This window comes from Corvus brachyrhynchos, unplaced genomic scaffold (assembly GCF_000691975.1).
Source record: "Corvus brachyrhynchos isolate BGI_N302 unplaced genomic scaffold, ASM69197v1 scaffold136, whole genome shotgun sequence".
Taxonomy (NCBI): Eukaryota; Metazoa; Chordata; class Aves; order Passeriformes; family Corvidae; genus Corvus; species Corvus brachyrhynchos.
Genome location: NW_008239080.1, coordinates 8,817,237 through 8,840,469, shown reverse-complemented (window position 1 = coordinate 8,840,469; position 23,233 = coordinate 8,817,237). Strand labels below are relative to the sequence as shown.

The following is a 23,233-nucleotide window of genomic DNA, read 5'->3' as shown; positions in this document are numbered from 1 at the left end:
TGCTCTGTGAATTTCACTAATGAATTTATGCTTTAAACTTTAGTTTAGTTTATTTTTCAAAGTTAAAGCCTTAGCACAACCAGTTTAATCAACCATCATTTTAGAATAATGTCAGTGGGAAATAATTTTTCTGATATTAAAAATGACTTTTTCCCAGATAATTCTTGGAAGTGACTCTGCTCTTTGTTATTATGCAGATTGACCCTTTAAATCAGAAAAGGAATTGACCTTTAACTCTCCTGTAAAAGATATTTTGGTCTTTTTTTCTGTGTCCATGAAGAGGCATTCCTACAGTCCATGTACTAAACCTATTCATATAACCATTTCTACAGCTTTTAAATATTAACAACTATAATTACCTTTGAGTACTCAGTGTATTACTGGCTATAGAGACTTGATGACATCCCACCAGTATTAACGCTAATCCTGCTACTCCTCTAATCCAGAAGAATTTGTTAGCCTCAGCAGTGTTGTTTGCAAAGGGTGGGAGAACACAGCAGGGGCTCAGGAGGCATCCATGAATTCTAGCTGAGCCTCTGTCAATTAAAGTGCTTTCAGCCTCTATTGTACAGACAAAAGAAATACAAAAATTGTGTCTTATTGTTGAGGGAGAGCAAGGCAATGTAACTGTTTAACAGACAGTTTAAATTGCATAATAATACACAACTACCTCAACAAACCTTTCATTCTCTCTATACAAGAAATTAAAGACAAAAGAAAAAATTGATACACTATTGTCCCCTGAAACACAGACTACATATACCATTAGCCAGGACTACTGATGGACATGGAGAAAATATTCCCAACAATATGAAAAATTAGGACTAGGCTTGGACTTTTACCAAAACCATTATTGTAATGTAATGTAAATGTATTTTTGTGAGAAACGAGTTATAAATTATTTTAAAAGTATAAGGGTTTAACAAATACATGTCACTCATTGAGATGACATTCCTACTTTTTGTGAGAGAAAATCATATGCTTTTCCAATATATCTATGATTATCATGCTGCTATTATAAAAAAGTGTTAAGAGAAAGAGGACTAAAGTATTTACTGTTAGACTGAATAGTCATCTTAGATATGCTCTGAGCCATAGGAATGCAAGTACTTGTACTGCCAATAGGACTGCTGTACTTGTATTTAACATATATAATAAGTTGATATGGAATACAAAATAGTTGCTACAGTACTGGAGAATTCCAAAACCATAATTCAATTCCAGCTAACAGGGCAGATTTGTCTTTTCTCTTTTTGCCAAGCATTTTTCCTTATGAGCTTTAGTTACCTGGTGTGCAGCAGATGGGCTGTTTTTATTAGTTCGTAGAGAACAGCATTTTAAGCATGAAGTGTTAATAAGCTTGCTGTTAGAGCAAACAGTGTCACATCCCTTTAACACCTCTTTCTCTCTAATTTTTATCCAAAAGGTTTTATCGTCTGAATTACACACAATTGTTGCCTGAATTATATGCAATTTTTCTGTTTTTACATTTTTATTGTTAAGGAAACTTTCCTGTCTGACCATCCAGGAGCCACACTCTGGCAGTCACACTCCCACCACCAGAGACTTTCACGGCAGGGACTGAAGTCCGTTCACAGCAGGTGGCTCCAGTGATTGGACAGGTTCCTGTTTGTCTCCCTGAATGCCCCACTCTCACAAAGGTTTCCTCGCTGGTTCAACCCCCAGTTTCCCACAGCAGAGTCTCTGACCTGGATCCTTAAAATAAATTAATCAAGGTGCAACAACAGAAGAACAGCTCGAGCTGGTGACTCTAAGAAGGGACCCTGAGAAAAGGAAACCCCAGGGCTTTTATACCCTCACTGTCCAAGATCTGGGCTCTTCCAGCAGAGTCCTCAGCTCTTGCCATGTCTCTGAGTGTCCAGTCCCTTGGCTGGGCCAGAGGTCCCAAGCCCTTTATTTGCAAAGTTTATATGCCCAGTTTTCAGGCTCTGCCACCCGAGCTCAACCTGCAGCTCAAGCTCCATCTGCTCACCTTGCTACTGGCACTGAATGGATTCCTCAATATTTACCATGTTGATTTCTTTACCAAGAGAGGCTTTCTCTCTGTTACTCTCTACCCTCTGTTACTTCCAGCTTAAATGTATTGTTCAGAAAGCTTCTGAGTGCCTCTCTCATATAGAGTCAGCAGGAGGCAGCAAAAACTCGGAAAGAGAACAGAATTGCAAGGCTGGAGGCAATTTCTGCCAACAAAATGAGTGTCAGAGAGTCTACTGAAGAGTTTGCATTAATGAAAGAAGCTGTAAGAACAAGAAGCAAAGAAGGCAAGAGAGAGATTACTGTGTTCTCTTACACCAACACATACTGAAACAAGCTAAGTGATTGTTTACTAGGGAGAATGGTGGGGGTTTGGACCTTTTAGAAATATTTGTATAGATGTAAAAGTCATACCCATATGAAAGCTCTTACATGTAAGTGAGGAAATAATTCAAACACTAGACTTCTGACTGTAGTAAACTATCGTGCGCTGACACAGTTAAAACTTTTTTATTTTACTTTTGTTAAACTCTAACTAAAATTATCCAAGAAAATGAGCAGTCTTTCTTTTATTCCTTATATTCTCTATATATGCTTCATCGGTTCTCTTAAAAGGTGAATTTTGAGTTCCCATGTTGACAAATGTCTGTGACACTCATCCTGAATATTTCACTCATTGCTAATGTTTCAGAAGATCATCAATGAGGTTGTATATTACTTCTCTAAAGACTGAAGTAGTCATGTCTAAATATATATTTTAGGGAAGGGACTTCAGTGGACGGCAAAACAGGAACAAAGAACAGGTAAATATTATAGACAGTATTATAGGCAGGGCTGATGTTTTCAATTGTTTTAAATTTACTCAGAAATGTCTTTATTTTTTCGTACACTTGTACGTAACTATCAAACAGAGGCAGTTGGGGCTTAATTTTTCTTTTTCAGGCATCTGCCTTGGATTTATTTATTCTTATTTTAATAATACTAAATTGAAACTATTGTTTATTCATCTCATTTGCTTTTGAGAGAACCACAAGGAAAATCCAGTTCTCCACACTAAAAAAAAATCACCTTTTCTATGGGAATGTATTAGCACCATCTTCAAAACTTGTATTTGTTGCAAAAGTGACTTTTGTGCCAAGGATGTGAATATTGCTCTTCCATCATATACTAAAAATGGCCGAATGGGAGGCCTTTGGGAAACAGTAATTCAAGGTGATTGAAATAAACATGTTTAAGCAATACATCCCAAATACATGCCAAATTTAACAAAACCTAAGACTTTGAAGTGTGCCATGCCTGCAGTACTCTCCACTTCTAGAGACCAATGAGTATCCAGTCTTAGGTGTTGAACTGAGAGCTAATCTTTCCTTGCACAATCATCTACTCTTCTTCTTCCAGGCCTCCCTGAGGAGAAACCCAGCCTGATACAAATGCAGAGGGAACAAGAGCTGGATTTAAATGGCAACAGTCAGACAGTTTGAAAGTAATGACAGAATTTCAAAAGAAAGGAAAAACAAAGTGTGAAACAGAAAGACAGTGAGATAGCTAGAAAAAGCCTGAACACTGTGTAAGAGCTGTTTAATGACAGTCACAACTCTGATGTGTTATCAACATTGTTTTGGTCCCAAATATGAAACACAGCATTATATGGGCTGCTCTAAACAAAAATAAGATGCAGTACATACAGTAAGACAAGAAACTATGGCAGAATAAGAAGTGAAAGACTGAAAAACAGAAAAAAAAATGTATAGCAAACCTGACTGAAATTGAGGGCATGTTATGTTTTCTGCAACAAGAGTGGGGTGGGATTCAAACTCTGCCTCTCCAAAATGTCTCATCATCTGTCAAACCAAGCCCATCTTACATGTTAGTACTTCTGCTTGAGGACTACACCAGAAATTACTATCATTTATTGTATTTTAAGTGCTTTTGAACTTTCATACCCTAAAATATTAATTTGATTTTTAGTATATTTTATAGATACAACAGAGTACTATAGAAGCAGCTGGCACTGCTTCATGCTGTATTTTTAATCTCAACATAAGTGCTTTTCATTTTAGCCTCTGATGTTCTGCACTGCAGATACATTTGCAGACTACTGACAACCAGGTCTGGTAGAATTGAGAAAGGAATGTGACTTCTCAGTATGAATCAGGTTTACCATATGACTTCAAAAACATGGAAGAAAAGCTGATGTGGCAATAAAAAGTTGCTTCTTGAATAAAATAATATATGCCACATAAAATGCCGGCTTAGAGAAACTCTGTTTTTCTCTTGTTAATTTGTTAATTCACTGACTTTATAGCTCCACTAGCAGAGGCATTGAGCATCAGAGTTCAGTTCAAAAGCATTAAACTAGGGAAGATATGCATACTTTTTTGACACATCTCATTTGCTTATGTGGGAGAACTTCTTTCATGTTAGAAGCCTGAAGCAGAAAAGGAAGTGAAGACAGAAATTAAACATGCTTGTATTAGCAGAAACAATGTGGACTTTAAGACAAACTTATTTCCTGGTAGATTAAAACATTTCAGAATGAAAAAATTTTGATTGCCATCATGTATATTAAAACTTACATTACTTTAATATATGAAAAATTGATCTTGTGATTCTTACCAGAGTTCAGATGGCTTGTATGGTAGAAGCACACATATGAGCCAGAGCACCACACTTACAATCCCTTCTTTTTCAAGTATGTCAACATAAACCAGAAAACTTAGCCAGGTAGTTTTGGGTTTTTCAGGATTTTTCTTTCCATTTATTTTTTATAAAGTAGCTGAGTAACCTTATTGTTTGTTTGTTTGTTTAAGAACAAACAACTTGTTCTATCAATTTCAGTGGGGGGGCATACCATGTTGAATAATCCCCTCCCCCTAGCAACTTGTCCTTTCCTGCCAAAATCAAAATAAGTATTTATTTCCATTTTAGTTCCTTCTTTTCATGTTTGTTCCCAATCCAAAAATATTTCAAGCTCCTAAATGCACATTATTGAGGAAATTAATATATAGTGTTGTATAAATTTTTTACTTCCCTTTTTCCAAGTGAAGAAGGAGTAGTGGACACAAACTGAGCTGAAGCTGATAAATTAGTTGCCATCTAACAAAACTTCCCTGTTCTGAGCATATTTGACACTGGCACTATGCAGTTCTGCTCAAAAGAGCTGCAGGAATAGATATATTCCAGCGTGACAGGCTAACAACAGACAGTGAGATACTGTGCCAACACAGTTGAAATTATTTTCCTAAGTGTTTCATAATGTACAGAACAAATTCTGAAAAAGGAAAATAGTCCAAGACCTTCGATCAAATTCTGAAGATATTCTCCCACAATGAGGATCTAGAAAATCAGCATCTCAATACATACATAAGTGCAATATGATATTGCCTCTGTGGAAAGTGGAAATCTCCTTGCAGCAGGTGGGAAGTCTCTGACTGTTCCAAAGGACTTGACAGTAAGGGTATCTATATTCTGCAGCATACCTTCACTGCATAACCAGTATCACACTGCTTTCTTTAATTAAAGCTGTATTCATACTTTTATGTTCTAGAAATCTGAATTCACCCACCCACAAATTCTGAATGCCTTCATAATTTACATATATCATTTGACTCTATCAAGACTTCCTTTTTCAACCTATTTACTGCCCACATCCATATTTTTAACAGAGCTGTACATAGAACTTCAGCCAAGGAAGATATATGAAAGTATTAAAGTTTATATTTAAATTTTTCATGAATATTTAGTTTATACAGAATTGTAATTGCTAAAAGCAAGTTGCTTATTTTTAAGCCTTTGACTTTGAAAATAACAGAATTGAATGTCAATGTAGCCTACACTATGAACATTCACTTTGAATAATCAGTAATGTTTTTTAATTGTATATGAAAATTAGTTAATGGCGGTTTCAGGTTCCTAGCTGGATAACAATTCATTTTAACCATCCATAATTCAATCAGATTAGACCTTGTTTTACATATTGTAATAGAAGTTTTCTTCTGGTTATTTTAAAAATTATATATGCAAATTATGTATTAAATAATTGATGAAGCACCTTGTTTTGCTTGTAGCTATAAGTGATGCTTTTTTTCACAAATATATTTAGACAGTAGTTCTTTTCACAGCAAGATTTTTGCATAGTATTTTAAAAGATATTTAAACTCCTACCATGATGAGGGCTTATTTAGAAACACCAAGTATAATTTAGTAACCTGATTTATGAAGCAATTTATACAATATAGTGAAATAGCATTGTAGAAGAATTTCGTTGCATAGGGATACTAATCTTCTCTGAAGATCCAAAACTCTGTAACTCTTGGGCAACTGTATTATTACAGTCTATGATAGGACAAAGTATATCAGGGTAATTAGCCTTCCTGTTTTATTAATGCTTTATAAAACTGTTAGAGGTTAATGCTGTAGTTATTTTTTCCTACTGCCCAATTTCATCCCATAATACTCGGTAACAAGGGGAAATAGAGTCATTAATCTTTTATGAGACATGTGGTAAATGGTGTAATGGAATATTATGTATTATGCATTATTTAAAATTATATATATGTATGTATGTAGGTATACATAGACATATATAACAAGGAAATTTTAATATTAAATATTCCAGGATCTATGTAACCTGTTGTATAACAGTACCAGTGTTTTAAATGTTACTTCCCTCTCTTTTCTTTATTTTTAACTGAACAATTAACATATGCTCAGTATTTCTGTTAAAAGACTTTTTGAAATAAAGTTGGATATTGGCAGACAGACTGGGCACACAAAATCTTAGATACTTAAGCCTTGTGTTTCCTAACCTTGTAAGTACTACACTAGTAAGTTATAAACAATCCTTTCTCTCATTTGAAGATATGCACAATATAAATAGAAATTTGAAAAACGCTGTCCTTTTCAAGCTGTGATATTTGAACAAATGAAAAATAGTCTTCATGATTGAAAAGGCTGGAGAGCCCATGATACTGTGTAGGCACTTAAGAAGTTTCTTCTTGAGCACTTAAAAATGAGAATCATTTCAGTGCCTGTAAATTAATGTAACACAGTAACTTCCCTTGACAACACTGAGATCTTTGGAGAGAACTCCAATAGAAACTAGTGGGAGAGGCAGCTCCATATTGATCTTAGCACACAACAGTCTTCCTCTGACGAATCTTAATCTTAAATGTTTATCTTTTAAAGGCCTTAATTTTCCTCATGAAAGAAGGGATATATCTGCCACTAAATACAGAAAATGCTGAAGAGATGCTCACTAAAGGTCAGAAAAGAGCTACAGATTAAGCCTGTCAGTTTTCACCCTTTGTTGCAATGCTTCATGAAGAGCCTGCGAAACACCAGTCTTTGAAAAGCAGTAGTATTTGTAACTGGAAATCCTAATTTCCACAATTAGGAATTTCTCTTTTTAAAGAACATAAAACAGATAACACTATAAAATGAAACGTTAGTGAGTTTTCCTTAAAAAAATTAGTAAAGTATGTCTCTTGATATGCTGGCATTCTTCTCATCTCTTTGCATTTTTTTTGGAATCTACAGCAAACTGATCACCTGCATGTCAGAACAGGGCAAGCAACACCCCAAAGTCTTGTTCAAAACACTTGCAAACACTACTGAGTGCCCCAGAATAAGCCCGAAAGATGCCAACATTTTCCCATCTGCTTTACTTGTTTTATCTGGCAGTGAGACCAATTAAAAAGAGAGATTTATGTTACATTTATTTCTCGTGCTTCTTGAAAGGGAACAGGCCTTTGGAATTCTGCAGGACAAATCTACTTCCCAGCAGATTTTTTTTTTTTTAATTTCTAGGATCTCTCTATCTTAGAGTTTCTATTTTTCTTCTATCCCTATATTCTTTTTATATAGCTTCACATAATATTTAAAATATTCACAGGAAAAAAACAGACTGCATATTGAGAGCACTTATGCATACAATGTCCAAACCTAGGATCTTTTGATAACAACCACCTGTAATTATTTGGGTAGTTTGTTTTGTGTCATGTTTATTGGTGATCAGTCCCATCACCCTTACAATGTTTCTTAAATTAATGAAAGCACGAGATGCTATATTTGATTTATGTAAACTAATGTAGATTAGACCATAACTTTAGAGAGTGGGATAGATTTGATGCTGTATAGTTGTTTTGTTTTTTTTTTATTTGAAACTGACAACTATCAGAACAATGAATATTTAAGAGTATTTCTTTATCTTGATTTGATTCTGACACAGCACATAATAAATAGCATGTAAAAATCCAAATTCAGTAAGAAATGCTTTTCCACATGTGGAAACTAAATACAATACAAGCACACACACAAAAAAAAAAAATTGGAAGTTTTTCGATTACATGTGTATTTTGAAAATAATAATATGGAATTCTTATATAGGTTTTCAGTAATCCTAAAATAATTTCAGAAAAAGATGCTAAAAATTATTAAATAATAAAATATTCTTGGGAAAAAATGTATAAGGTAATTTAAATATTAAATACAATAATCAGAAATTGGTATTTATATCATAACAAGCTATAAATTTCATTGCAAAAATGTAGTAACTAGCAGTAATTTTTCCTTTTATATCTGGAAATTGAGATGACCTTCAGCAGTTGTCTTATCTGTTTGTTAAGTTGATTGCATATTGGTTTGCAACTAATTTCTAAGTATTGATCTCTCAAAATATAAAAGTGTTTAAATAAATTGGTTTTTTGCTAAGGTATAAGAAAAAAAGTCAGAAAATTGTGCTATTAAATGCAACTATTTAGTCCAATATTGTCCTTCTTAGGAAAATACTCTTTTATTAACTGAAGAACAAAGTTTTACTAGTCATCATGTTGCTTCTGTCAAAGTACACTTACCAGTAGTCAGATGTCAAGAAGATGACATTGTCAGTTTATTTAAAATGTGAGGAATGTATTGGTAAGCAACAAATTTTCATCCTAAAATTTTTAACTCTACATTTTTAACTTTACATTGCAATGTCCTAAGCCATTTTTCTCAGAGTTACCCAACAACAAGATAAATAATGACTGCTGTCATTCTTTCTCTCTTACACAGAATTAGCAATGTAATCCCATTTTGGTATTAATCACTATCGTTTCAACAGCATGTGCCATTAATTCAACTTAATGTGCTGCAACTAATCAATACTTAGACTGTAAACTCATTTGTTCTTTGGCTCTACACCACAAAAATAATTGTTGTAAAGTAGCTTTTTTTATCATCTTCAGGGTGAAGAACTGTTTAGGTAAACTCTGTAACTCAAATTTCAGAGGATGCATTAATCTTACACTAAAATCATGATTTTCAAAGAATTTAACATGTTTCTCTAGTATTCTAAAATACATTTTCAAATAATACTACAGAAGCCTGAAATTGATTTTATGAAGTATAAGAGGTTTTTACTTAGTGAATACTTACAGAATTCACACTTTGTAAAAACACAGTAGTTCACACATGCCATTTTGCAAAGTGAGGTTAGGTCACTCAATATGCAGTAATTACTACAAAATGTTAACATGGTTCAATACTAATTCCATATTTTTAAAAGAACCACTCTGACTTCATCTGTTAATCTTTGTTACTGTTTCAGACTGTGGACTTTCCCTGCAGTTTGCTGTGTCATGTGGCGAGCCACTCTGCATGCTGCATTCTGACATGAGCAAACTCAGGAAATCAGCTCTCCCAGGCACTTCATTCTCATTGCTGCTTTCCCCTCCTAGCACTACTGCAGATTTACTAGCTAGCATTACTAGCATTACTGGCAGATTTGCACAAACCACATAAACTGTATAATCATTTCCATTTTTCACCTGATATGATGTTTCTCACCTCACTGAACTTCCTTGGCATTCACTGTGAGCTTGGTGCATTCCTGTGCTCTGTCCTCCCGCTGGTGAGGAGGTGTGGAAGTGTGAGGCTGCCCTGTCACTGCAACATGAGGGTGGTGGCATTAGGGGCTTCTGGGGCAGTCTGCTCTCCTAACCTTCCTCTGCTCCTGGGCTGCAGAGGGCACAAAGATCTGCAGAGCTGTCGAGTAGCGGGTCTGCAGTTAAGGCCCCGCCTTCCCAATATTCTGTGAACTGGTGTCCTGAAGACCTGTACTCACTTGTTATCCTTTGCACGTAGCATGACTAGCAGTAACTGCTTTGTATGTAGACTTGAAGAGATAAAATACAAGGTCTTCTACTTGACTAGAAAATGAGACCTTTATAAGGACCATGTCTGCCCAACTATGGTCTGTCCTTGCAGCTCACTTCATTAGGGCTCTCCTTCTCTTGGATGTACAGGATTCCCCTGTAAAATCTCTCTGCTGTAGAGGTAATGGTCAAGATGTTCAGAGATGATAATCACCCTCTGATGGATTTGCTGGACAGAAATATTCCCATGAAAACACTCATATAAGAGACAGCAATCAAAACTTTATTTTTATTTAATCAGTCATGATGCAAACTATAGTCATAGCAGTTTTAGAAAAGGTCAAAGCTATTAGGGACACAGAGTCCGCAGGTTTTCATGTTAGAATGAGAGTGACTGTTGACAGCAAGATGGATCAAGTAACTTCCTTTGGGAACATAACATATTTATCAGAATGATAACAAAAGTGGTAGGCTAAACTTGCAACTAATCAGATGGACAGCAACAGGTGTAATTGGATTTGTCTTCCCTAAGCAGCTTCATAAAATACAACTTTTTCCTTGCTCCTCTGAGAGATCAGCTTCAGATGACCAAGGGGAAATACACTGGGATTTGGCCAGTGTTTGTGGTAGCTCAAGCACTTAGAGATATGAAAACTGCCTGTCCCATGTTCTTTTTCCCAGTTTACTCTTTCACACCTTTGCCAAGGGCAAGGTATGGATGAACCAGCACCATATTTTACTTCCATTATCTTTCCCATCCTTTTCCCATTTCCTTGCATAAATTAATCACAATTCAGCTGCATCTGGCTCACTGCTAAAGGGTACTACCTAGTAGGAGTATCTGGCAAAAAACTAACTTGTTATGTTTCCTTTAGGTGTACCAAAGGAAAAAAAAATCAAAACAAAAACAGATAAACAAACCCACCAAAAAAACCCACCAAAAAACCACAAACAAATTTAAAAAAACCCCAAACAAACAAAAAAAAACCCCCAACCCCATGAAAACATACAAACAAGCAAAAAAATCCCCCAAAAACCAACCAAAAACCCTACCAAAAACACAAAAAACCCAAACCAAAACAAACAAAAAAAACCCAGCAAACCCCTCTTGTTTCCCTGGGGATTGACACAATATATAAAGAATTTTTTTTTTTTTTTTAATTGAGGCACCTATATCCAAAAGCCATGCTTTGCTACCTAACTCTTTATAAAATGGCAGATCTGAAAGAAATCATCCAGGAATGCAGGCAGGTCCAGGAGGAGGAGAGTGAGCTGTGTCTGTACATGACTGAAATACTGAAATACTGTTCTGCATTCCACAAGGAATTATCAATAATGTTATTATCATTGGTAACACTGGTAACATTTTCTACCTAATCCTAACAGATTTATGGCACTGTGAAATGCTTTCTGCAGCTGCTTGCAGGTTCTGCTTGTGAGGAAGAGCTGTGGGAAAGCTGCAGGTCCTGAGATGCACAAGGTATGCTCTCACAGCATTTGCCATGGTGATATTTGCATTCCATCTATCCCCCATAAACCACAAAGCCAAAACTAAGCTTTCTGCTTTATAGAGAGAGAATATTAAAAAGACCTAACATACAAAAATGGCACGAGGTGTTAGTATTTAACGTAACTTTTTTTAAAAATTGCTAATTGGCATCAAATGATAATATCCACTCTTATTACTTCTCTGAAGCCAAATCCCCAATTACCTTTTCTGTCTACATAAGCAGGGGCAAAAAAAATGGTTAAATACTTAAGGCTTACATCAGAAAGAGCATCAAAATACATTTGAATCCAACTTTTTGTATTTTAATCTTACAATTTTTAAAAGCTTTATATATGTAAAAGTAATGGTAATAATAATATTGCAGTTAGATTTATGTTGGACAGAAGTAACACATGAGAATAAAGTTTTACAAGTCAAAACACAAAGATAAAAAAGACAATTTTCATTTGAGGTAAACAACAGACTGCCTTATAATAATTTCTTCCAAAGCCTGTCTTCCACTTTCTGTAATTACATGAGGTGTTTGACAGCATGTGCTCTGAGAGCGTTAGCAGAGATCACACAGGTCCCAAAAGTAACTTATAAATAATGAAATAATCGCCCATTCAGATACAAACACCAAAGAGATGGATCAAATTTTTCTGCTACACCTTGCATAAAAAGTTCCCTTTGAGCGCCACACCATCAATGTGCAATACTTAAAGCAGAAAATTGTCATGCCTCTTTTGTTTCAGTGAGCCTCCCAAAAACTCACTTTGCATTAAACAATGCATGACAGAAACACAGAGACAAAACCATATCCCCTAGACATCAGCTTTCAAGACTCTCACTCTCTCTGCACTTGCAGAATAGCACACAATGAGGCAAACACAGCATAGGTTTCACTTCATTGAGTTCAGTGTTATTACATGAGGAATTAATTTATCTGAATACATCTTAGTCATTACATTAACACTTTTAATGAGTTCTGTGTGAATGCTGGCCTAACCTCTGGCTTTTTTTTTTTTTTTTTCTGGGCTAAAGGGACTCTCAGCTTTCAAAATTCAAAAATATCCTCTTTTTCTTGATTCAAGACTGGCCTAATTAATGGAAAAAGAGCTCTCAGGATATTAGTCAGATTGCCAGTTCAGAGAAAGTGATGCTCAAAAAACTAACAACCTCATAGTCCCACAGTTAGCATTTTGATTTTAGCTTTACCCTTTACCCATGGAAGAAGGTGTAAAGGGACCAAACAGATGTCATTCCAGAGTGCACTATGCATGCAATGAGAGGAAGGTGATCTCCATCTTCTTGAGAAGCTGGGAATTACAGCAGTTCTTAACCCACGCTGTGCAAGACTGGAGAGAGGCAGTCACCAGACATAGTGTGGCAAGGCGAGGGCAGAATTTAGCTGTGATATTGAGTGAGGGGAGTTTACAAAGTGTGAATTTAGATACAGAAAATTCTCAGATACCTTCACTGTGCCCAGTACTGAATTGATGAAGTCTACATGGCACCGTTCTGCCTGGATTTCCTAACTTGCCATGTGTCCCTGAATTCTAAATAACCCAATATACAAAAATGCTGCAATAAATAAAATGCAGGGGGTTTCTATATACCATATTTTTGAGATTTTAAACCACCATATTCTGCTTTCTACACTCAATAGAATATTATCAGTGGAGTTCTAATTCAGTGACAACTGAAAGAGTAATAACCATTTTATGACCATAGCATCCCAAAATCCCTCTCTTTGATTTGTGTATTTATAAGGATTCCAGAATATATATGCAGTCACTAAAAAGAAGGGTATAAACAAACAACTTACAGACAGAATTTTTGTGGTTGCTGTCTTTGCTGGGCAACATCTTGACTCCTCTTGATTTCAGTTCAATTGCTTTTTTTACTGAGAAGACAAGCAAGCAAAGAGAAGATAATTCAACATTAAACCTCATTAAAAGGGCATATAGCAGCAAAATCATGCATTACAATAATACAAAGCTATATAGGAAACCTAAATCAGGTTGAAATAACTGCAGCTTCTGTGATAATCCAAATACATTTTTATTTTTTATTTATTTTTACAAAAATACAACCATTTATCATGTTTCAGAAGATGTCCTTTTTAAACAGACATTATCAGGATTGGCAATATTTTGAATTCAAGTTTCTTTACGTTCAAAGAAAAGAACAGCCTGTCTTAATTACAGGTATGGATTCCCTGTGCTTGCCATTCCATATAAGAAAATCTTAAACATTTAAAACATTTTTTTCTTACATAAAATGTACATAACATTATCTACACATATTCAAGGACTACAAGCTTTAAATGTGATATTCACATCTGCCTTTATTTGATTCACTTTTCATCAGGAGGCATTCTTTTAGTTACATTTCCTAAGGAGATTAACACAGTGTGTTACATTATTTGGCTCACCTAAACCCTTTTGAATCCACAGGGCAATTTCAACTGAATTAGAAAGAAGAAAGAGAGTAAGGGCTCTCAAAGGGGCAAAGTTTTGTGAGAAAGAACAGATGCATCAGAGGTTTAATATCTTTTTTCTCTGTTTAGTCAGCTGAATGGCTGATAACATCCCAGCCTATCTCTATTAAGTAGTTAGGGCACCATAGGTGGGATCAGGAGCCAAGTAGGAAGAAACATGAGAAGATAGTAGTGCAGCTATACCTTAAGGAAGACACAGAGTAGGATTTTTATTGTAATGGTAAGACAAAAGTGTAGAAATGTAGGATAACTTCACAGGATATTAATTAGTTCTGTGGGAACAAATTGAGCAATGGAAAGTAAAATCAGACATAGAAAATAATTGTGGAACAAGCCTGAACAATTCAAAACTATTGTGTCAAAAAACAATAGCAATTGCAAAATAGCTGATGCCTGACTCTGTATCAGAATGCTAATGACAACATCATGATGCATGTCAGTTACCAAAAATTACAAAAACCTGTAATCGTTCCCTGATTCATATTAAATACTTTTTTCCTAGACCTTGCAGGGGTTAAGAATATCAAAATGCACTTATTTATCCAGGATACAAACAGAAACAAGAATTCAACTCAAGCTAATTCAACTCAACTAATTACTGCCATTTCTTATATGGCAGTAATTAGTACCTCACAGCATATAAATTCATTCTACAGAATGTCAGTTATACTTTTGTCATTACATGGTATAAAATTTATAATTACTACAATATACACTGATCTGTATGCAAAGATTTCTAAGTGAAGTGGTAGAAACAGCAAGTTAAGAGGTCTTTAAATATTGCATCAAGAATCATGATTCCATTGTATTTATATCTAAATTGGACTTCTAATGCTTTTGCAACCTCAGAGCGAAGGCTTTTCTTGACTATTGAAATTGAGCAAGTACTGCAGAAAGTACTTTTTGTGCTATGTGCAAGTGCAGCCATTCATGCCTAAACCTGGAAAACAGGTGTTCAAATGATGAAAGATGATTGAAACACAATTGTAGCTGAATAGTATGAAATGGTTATGATAGCAGTGTGCTGTTTTCTTCTCAGGAAGGAACTGTACATTATACAGAGACATCAATGCAGACAGTAAGATTAATATCCCCAAGGACTTTTGGAAGGGCAAACTTCATGGATATGGTTTTCTTTGGATTAGTTTCTAGACTTAGGTATGAAAATCTCTATCAAGTGCCACTTTATGTTCAGTTTTTAGGCTGTGTAACAAGTCTGTTAAAAATAATCCACATTTAATGGGAAATGAACAATACAATTCTTGCAGTGAATATTTGGGATACTGTCTGGATTGTGGTCCCTCCACCAGTAGGAATTTATCAATTTATCAATATCTGTGTCATGTAAAACATGTGAGAAGTTCTTCGAGGATTTTGCTTACAATATTCTTTGAGATATTGCTTACATGGATGAGTAGTAAAAACACTGAATTATTATGCAGTGAACAGAAAAAAGAACTATATTCTCTTTCTTCTCTTTGTCCTGTGACACTGTTTTAGAGTAAAAATGACAATCATCACTCAAATTCCTTGTGACATTTCACTCTTGAGGGCATTTGTTACACATATTTGAAGCACACTTCTTGAGAATGAGGAAAAATTATACTCACCAGCTTTATTTGAAATAGAGACCACAAATTGAGACAAGAGGCTTTGACTTGATATATGAAAAGCTTTTTGACTGTTATGCATTGAAACAGGTCCTGCAGTTTCTATCCTTGGATTTTTTTCATATGACAAGAAAAAGGCATTCTGTATCTAACTGAAAAAACATTAGGTAGGGGACTCATAATACTTAAGATCAGTCATCTAAATGTATGTTTTATGAAGAAAAATAGCTAACTCAAGAGGGTGATTCATCCCCTGCTAAGATAGACACAACGAATCCTCCTCTGTAGATGCCTTTTCCTCTCCATAAAACATAACAGAATTACATAATACTTGCTGAAGATCGGTCTTTACATTTTAGACAGTAAACATTAGGTGGAATGTGCACTTATGCCTGGAAAACTTTAACAGCCAAATGTATGTTTGGCTCCAAATATGGAGGCATATGGATCTAAGAGGTTAAGTAGGATAGTTTGATATATAAAATGCAAACTTTTGCCTCTTTTATACTTGAGTGTGTAAGTTTTCGCATGTGTCCTGTATCATGTTTTTCTTGTAGTTTTAAAAGGTATTAAGCAAACATAATCTTTAAAATAAAAGCTGTTCAACATCTGAAAAAGAAAAAGAGACTACTGCACACTGTGGTTCAAGTGAACCAGTTCAGCCCCTCCTGTAAATAAAAGATATACTCTAAATTGCACATTTTATAACAATTTAAATTGCATTTGAATACCTTTTCTGAGACACTTCTCTTTTACTTCCTCATTGCTCCCTCATTAAAATGGTTTTCCTGATTTCAAAGATGATTTTCCATTTAACATTACAAGAAGAGGAACGGGTTTACATTAATAATGCCAGAATTGAATAGCCCTTTCCACCTTTTAAGTGACTAAAATCTGCATAGTCTAAAATCTGCATAGCTTTCTATTTCTATTCTCTTCATTTAAACATTCAGTTAAGCTTACTGAATTCACTGGCTTCACCTTTTCTGTTAATCATAACTTCAAGAGTCTTTTGGAGATGAGTAACCTATTCAGGGAGGAGGGCAGAGAGCTGAGTTCTGTAAGTCCAAGACAATCTTATCAGCCTACTGGAAAGCACCAGTGGTATTCCTTAAACTTTTGCTACAGCTGAAAAAAACTCAGCCTTGAAAGGAATATATGCCTGGTCTTATTTGAATGGATCATAAAACTTTCAAGTTGTAAAGCTTCATTCAAATCTATTCTGGTTTCCATGCAGCTCTTAGTTTCTAACATATTTGAGCATGTGTGAAGAAAATGCATTTTACCCTAAACTTGGATGACATGTTTTTCCCCAATTACCCAAATACATGAGTATCTTGTCGGTTTTTCTTCCGGCATGAAATAACCTCCAAGACTTCAAATACTGGCTACCACTCAAAGCTAAAATATTCTGACATCATCTACTGGTATTTCCTCAAGCTGCTCTGCTACTGCTCTGCTGAGTTCAGTTCTTGGCTGCCTTTCACTGCAGATTTATCCTAAGAACGGATATTTGAAGGTGAAGAGAAACAGCATATTTCCCAGTATCTGGTGATCACAAGAAGCACCTTTCCTGTCCAGCCTGAAGCTCTGTGTCACTATGAGGAATATATATATATATATATATATATATATTTTAACAGTTCTCTGGTTTTGTTACAGTACAGAAAAAAACCCCAATATTTTCAGTATTTTTTATGTATGATAAATATCTATTACAAAGACTTATACTTTGCTTTAAATATTTTTCAGAGTTCAGTAAAAAACAGTGATGTGTTTGCAAGAACATTCATGGGATTATTCTTGAAGAAAATTAGCAAATTTATCTCAGTACAGTGCTGAATTCAGCAATTTCCTTTTGCTTTCACTTCACTGTTCTGATTTTCTTCAATTGAGTAATCCTATTGTGAAACAAAGTATTTTCTTAATTCAGATTGAAGAGTCCGCTCCAGTGGTCTGTTTGCTTTGCCCTCGTGCCTAATCTTTTCATGTTCTCCTCCAAAGACACGATTATGAGAATACTACCTTTTTTTGGCTTTGGAATAAATAATCTACAGTTTCACACTTCGCAGCACCAGTGTTCTCTCCATATTATAATTATGGATCAAACATTTCTTTCTTATTACTCAAAGTCATGTGGGACCATAAACAAATTGTTACCTCTTTCTAGGTTTTCTTCTGCTTCACTATGGCCTGTTGTACCATGAATTCTTTCTAAAAGTTTAGTATTTATGAGAGTAAGAAAAAAGCAGTCAATCTTACTATTGTCTTCAGTTTATGAAGGGAATTCTATAATAATTTTGTAAATAAAACAATATCCTGCACTCAATAACCTGGAAGGATCATTACAACCTTTTCCTCTCAGCGACCCACTTGACTTTTTGCAGAAACATCACAGTTTTCCGTAGGATCTCTAGTTTAAACCAACTCACTGGAATAGTCCATCCCTTTTCAGTTTCTCTGTTCCCTGCCTGAAGAGTATTCTGTCTAATACACTCCCCCAGTGTTTCTCAAACTAACAGCTTTCAAAATCTTCCCTACTAATCGGTATTATAACTCCAGAGAGCTTCACAGCAGGCACAAATGTTTCTACTATATGGCTACCTGTAAAAGCTGTAGGTTCATGATCAGTTGGCTTCCTTGTTCCATCAATTCAGCAAAGTACTGCCTGTCACTATCAGACCTTCCACCTGCTCCCTGTGCTGGAAATCTCTGCATGCAGTACTAGTGAATAAGTGGCACCAAGACAAATTGGTGTCACAATGGATTTTTACACAAATCTTTCTCATTCTGTGTGTATAAGCTGACACAGGATCTGCAAGTTTAAAAAGGAGCACAGCCATTTGTTTACCATTAACCTTCTCTATGTCTCCTAGCTGGCCCCTTGCCCTGATGGACTGCCTTAGCTACTTTGTGCTTTGAATGTATGATATATCATAATAAAACCAGTCCAGCAGGCATCAAGTCTTCAATGACTGCAGATACCCTCCACGGTTCTGGAAAATTGTATCAACACAATTTGCTCTGTGAATATACAACATTACAGAACACACTGGGCAGTAGTTTGTAGGAATTGTCTCCAAAAATAAATCATAAAATGAGATCCACTCAGTTCCTTGTTTGAATGCCACTTCAACTATAGTCTTTTGAATAATTCTGGGGAGGATAACACCATGCCAAACAATGGCTGAAGTCTGAACTGCTGTTACTAAATTGGTATCTTTTTAGTGTTGATATCATGAGGCAGCTATGTCTGAGCCTTTTTAGCAACATTTCACTAGACACTTAAGAAAGAAGTATTACCTGTGGCAGTACTGGACTACATATTTAACAGTGGTTGTGTTAGCCACAGAAAGGAATGGTCAAGAAAGATGGTGGATTATCTCCTTGTTGATGTTTTCATATCAAGACTGGTTTACTCTCTTAATAATAAAATTCAACAAGACAGAAATTATTGTCTCAGTACCATTTAAAGGAAAACTATACTCAGCATCTCTTAAGAGCTAGAAAATAACAGGGTTTTCTGACTTTTTGATTTTATCAATTGCTTTTATTTAATTTCTTTTTGAAATTTACTATAAGTAAGAATTATAAATTAAACCCCTGACTAAAAGTACCATGCATCAAGGAAATACTGCAAATTCTTTTCACTTATTTAAAACATCATTTCTAGGATTTTAAGGAATATGTAGAAAGAACGGACATGCATTTATAGGCAGACTTAGTGAATTATGAAAATTCATTGAAAGAACTAGCAATTGCAAGTTGATTTACATTATTTCACTTATGGTTTTCCATTTGTATACATTTATTTCAGCAGCCTCTCTTATATTCATTGTTTGACTTCAGGATTATCTGTTTGTTAAATCCTGAATTACTGAATGTAGTCAAACACAACAGATTGATAACTTCTGTTATATAATTATTAAAATACCTAATACCTTCTTGAACCTCTAAAAACTTGCCAAAAGTAGAATAGTTTATTTGAAACACTCTGCAACAGAGACCTGAGTTACTGTGAAAGTAAACACACCCATTAATCACATTTTGCTTTGGAAATGTTCTTATTCTGTTCTATTTCCAGGAATTTTGAAAACAAATATTTAACTTAAGAAGATTAATTTTAGCTGTATAGATAAAGGTATTGTGCGGTTCTTTCCTCTTCAAAAGAAAACCAAAAATATTAAAACAACCTTCTATTGTTCAGAAATAAGCAAAAGCTAAACAAGCATACTGTACGTGCTGTAAACAAGAAAAAATGCAGGGGATTCTTTATCACACCTTTTAAGTCATTCTGTGTACATTGATAAGCTCTGTTTCTGGGAAGTGTTAGGTTTTCATCTCCTAGTAAGCCTGTTAATGATACCTCACTTCTGGGGAATTTACACATTTATGAAGCACTGGCAAATGACAAACCACATACTCTGCAACTCCCACTGAATATGCAAAGAATCTTCGTGTATCAGCAGAGGTGTGGGTAAAGGAATTAAAAAAAAAAAAGAAGTTCATAACTAAATGACTGTAACGTCTTTTCCCCCATGGCAATGCCACCAAGGAACAAGGCAGAACAAGAACTGTATCCAGTTTATCTGATGTGAGTGTTCATTTCCATGAGACCAATGTTGCTGGTATGACAGACATGAAGAAGACAAGGCAGAGCATATCACTGCAATGAAAATTTTTCTGGTGGTTTTCAGGGCCATTAAAAACCATGCCTCCTTCTGACTACAAACTCTGAAAGTATGAAAAAAAATTCCACAGGAAAACACAGAGAATCTGGGACATAAATATTTTTATTGACGAAATCACATCAAAATACAAAAAATGAAATTAAAATGACACATGGTGTGTGGAGAGAAAAAAACAACAAACATCAAAACAAACCCTTCACTCTATACCTAATTAATTTTTTAAATTTTAAAATTTTCTTTAAACTCCTACTCTACTCTGGTAGAAGATGGGACAATAAATATGATTCAAAGGGAAATCCAAACACCAATCATTTGGATACACCTTTTACACTACAATTTTTTATTTATAAATTCAGCTCATCAAGCATTTAAAAAATATATTTATTTAATGCATTAAGATGTGCAATTCTAGTAGTGCTATTTTTTTTTTATGTCAGTAAGCTGGTTTTCTTGACCATGCTAATAATGGGGCACTAAATATTGCCAAAAATACAAGATAGAAAGATCTGAAAAAATTGCTGAACAAATTAATTATGCAAATATTGAAATCCAATTGGTAGTTCCAATATTTTAATGAAATAAATTATAATAATTCTGTTTGCCTAATCAAAGAGCAAACAAAGAAAAGAAAATTAAATTGACTGCTTGTTAGTATTAGTTTTGGCTGACTGGAAAAGACCAAGTTACAGCAATAATATAGCTATGATAAGATGATAATAAACATGATATTAATTTGATATGAGGTCAAAAGAGTAATTAAAGTATCTGTATGCTAACTATATAAAAAGTCTGATAATCTGAATTCTTACTAGGAAAAGAAAAAAAGTTTCTTATTCCATTGTTGCTCAAAGAGGTGCGTTGTGCTGCCTCCCATACTGACTTGCTATTGAAAAGCCAGTGATGTTGCTAGATATGTTATGTTAATGTGGTGATTTAACACCAGATGGAAATTAAACTCCAAGTAAACCACTCCCCTTCACCTTAACCTTTCCAGTAAGAGGGGAACAAAGACAGACACTATGGGTTGAGATAACAAAAAGGAAAAGAACAATGGAATAAGGAACATGCAGTAACAGCAACAATAGCAATAATAAAAGTATACAAAAATAGAAGGTATTTTACACACTACAGGAGTTCACCACATTGACTTAGTTCCATGGCTGCTGGGACAAAGATAGGATGGTGGATGCTCCCCATAGGTCACATCCATGCAGCCCCTGGGACAAAGACAAGATGGTGGCCACTTCCTTTGGCTGGTTCTCCCTGTCCCTGAGCCCAAAACAATGGAAAACAATGGTGGACAAACCCCTGAAAGTCAGCTTGTCTGTGCCATGCCACGCTGCCAGTTCAGAAGCTGGACTTGACCCCGCATGGCTGCTTCCGGCACTGGCACTGCACCAGTTTCTGCTGGGGTTTTGACTCTGCAACACAGGGGTCCTGCTTTTGTCAGCACCATGTCTTGGGGACACAGTGGCTTTACCATGTCTCCAAGCCATGTCCCAGAGGACCAGGAAGGGGATGAGTGGCAGCAGCAGAGGACAATCCCGACAGAGCTGATCCCAACAATCAACAGTCTCCCCAGTGGAGAGGCAAAATGAAGTGCTTCTGGGGTGTGCTCACCTTTTCTCGCCCCCAAAACTACCCCCCAGCAATGATGTGGCTGGTCTAGAACAGCAGCCTGGCCCTGCCCACATGGGTCTAAGGCCTGCCTCCTCTGCATCCAGGACAGTGAGGCAATAAAAAGCTCACCTCTGCACAAACAGAGGAGCACAACTACATGATGGTGGATGGGTGACACAAATGCCACTTCACCCTGGCTCCCCTGGGACCACCCCAGGTCCATTGCCACAAGTGCAGAAGAAATGCAGAGGGTCCTGGGCAAGTGGGGGAACCTCCATGCCAATAGAGACCCAACCTCCATCCCGGCCTCCCCAGGGCTGTCCCTGGTGAGACCCAGCCCCAAGGGCTGGGGCACAGCTCACTCTAGGAGCTCTCCAGTCACTTCAGAGACTGAAGAGGGGCCCTGCTCAGGGACACAGAACTCATTGTGGAGGAAAAGAGAAGAGCATTTTGGGTTTGCACAAGGCTAATTATGGAGTATTTAGGGGAGGAATCAACATCAGGGAAAGGGATGGATTAAAGTGGCTTGGAAAGGAACAGGTGTGAAAAAATACAGGAATAAAGTAATGGCAAGGAACAGTTGCATGTAAGCTGTGGCTGGTCATTGTGGTTGTATGACCATGCCCTGTGTAGTAGCTCTATCTGCAGTGACTTTCAGGATTGAGGAACTCCAGTCCTTCATCGTCTAATTCCCAGTGAAACCACAAGAGGTGTGTGAGATCAGGACAAATAGATTTAAATAGATTCATATTAAAAATATAAAAATGTCCAAAAAGTATTTGTGTATTGGGTTTTAGTGGCAGCTTTTTTGAGGGGGGTAGGGGTGCTACAGGGGTGGTTTCTGTGAGAAGCTGCCAGAAGCTTCCCTCACGTTTGACAGAACCAGTGCCAGATGGTTCCAAGACTGACCAGCCAGTGGCTAAGGCTGAGCCCATCAGCGATGGGATAACATATTTAAGAGGGAAAAAAAGTCACTGTGAAGCATCAACAGCAACCAGAGAAAGGAGCGAGAATATGTGAGGGTTGAGCCTGTTTTACACCATGGCAGTAACTGGCGAGTGATCTTTTGCTGTCCTTATCGCAATACATTTTCTCTTACCTGGTGAGGTGCAGGAGTGAATGATTGATATGGTGGGCACCTGGCATCCAGCCAAGGTCAACCCACCACAGTCTTTATGATGCAATCTGAA

At 36.0% G+C, this 23,233-nt stretch overlaps 1 protein-coding gene across 1 annotated transcript in view; it reads right to left on the bottom strand.

Moving 5' to 3' along the window:
* The window catches only part of CSMD1 (CUB and Sushi multiple domains 1), a 1,107,925-nt gene that overhangs the window by 367,665 nt on the left and 717,027 nt on the right, over positions 1-23,233 (bottom strand). Inside the window, exon 7 of the mRNA XM_017739215.1 lies at positions 13,448-13,525. Coding sequence (XP_017594704.1) covers positions 13,448-13,525 — 78 coding nt within the window. The remainder of the gene's footprint in view (positions 1-13,447; positions 13,526-23,233) is intronic.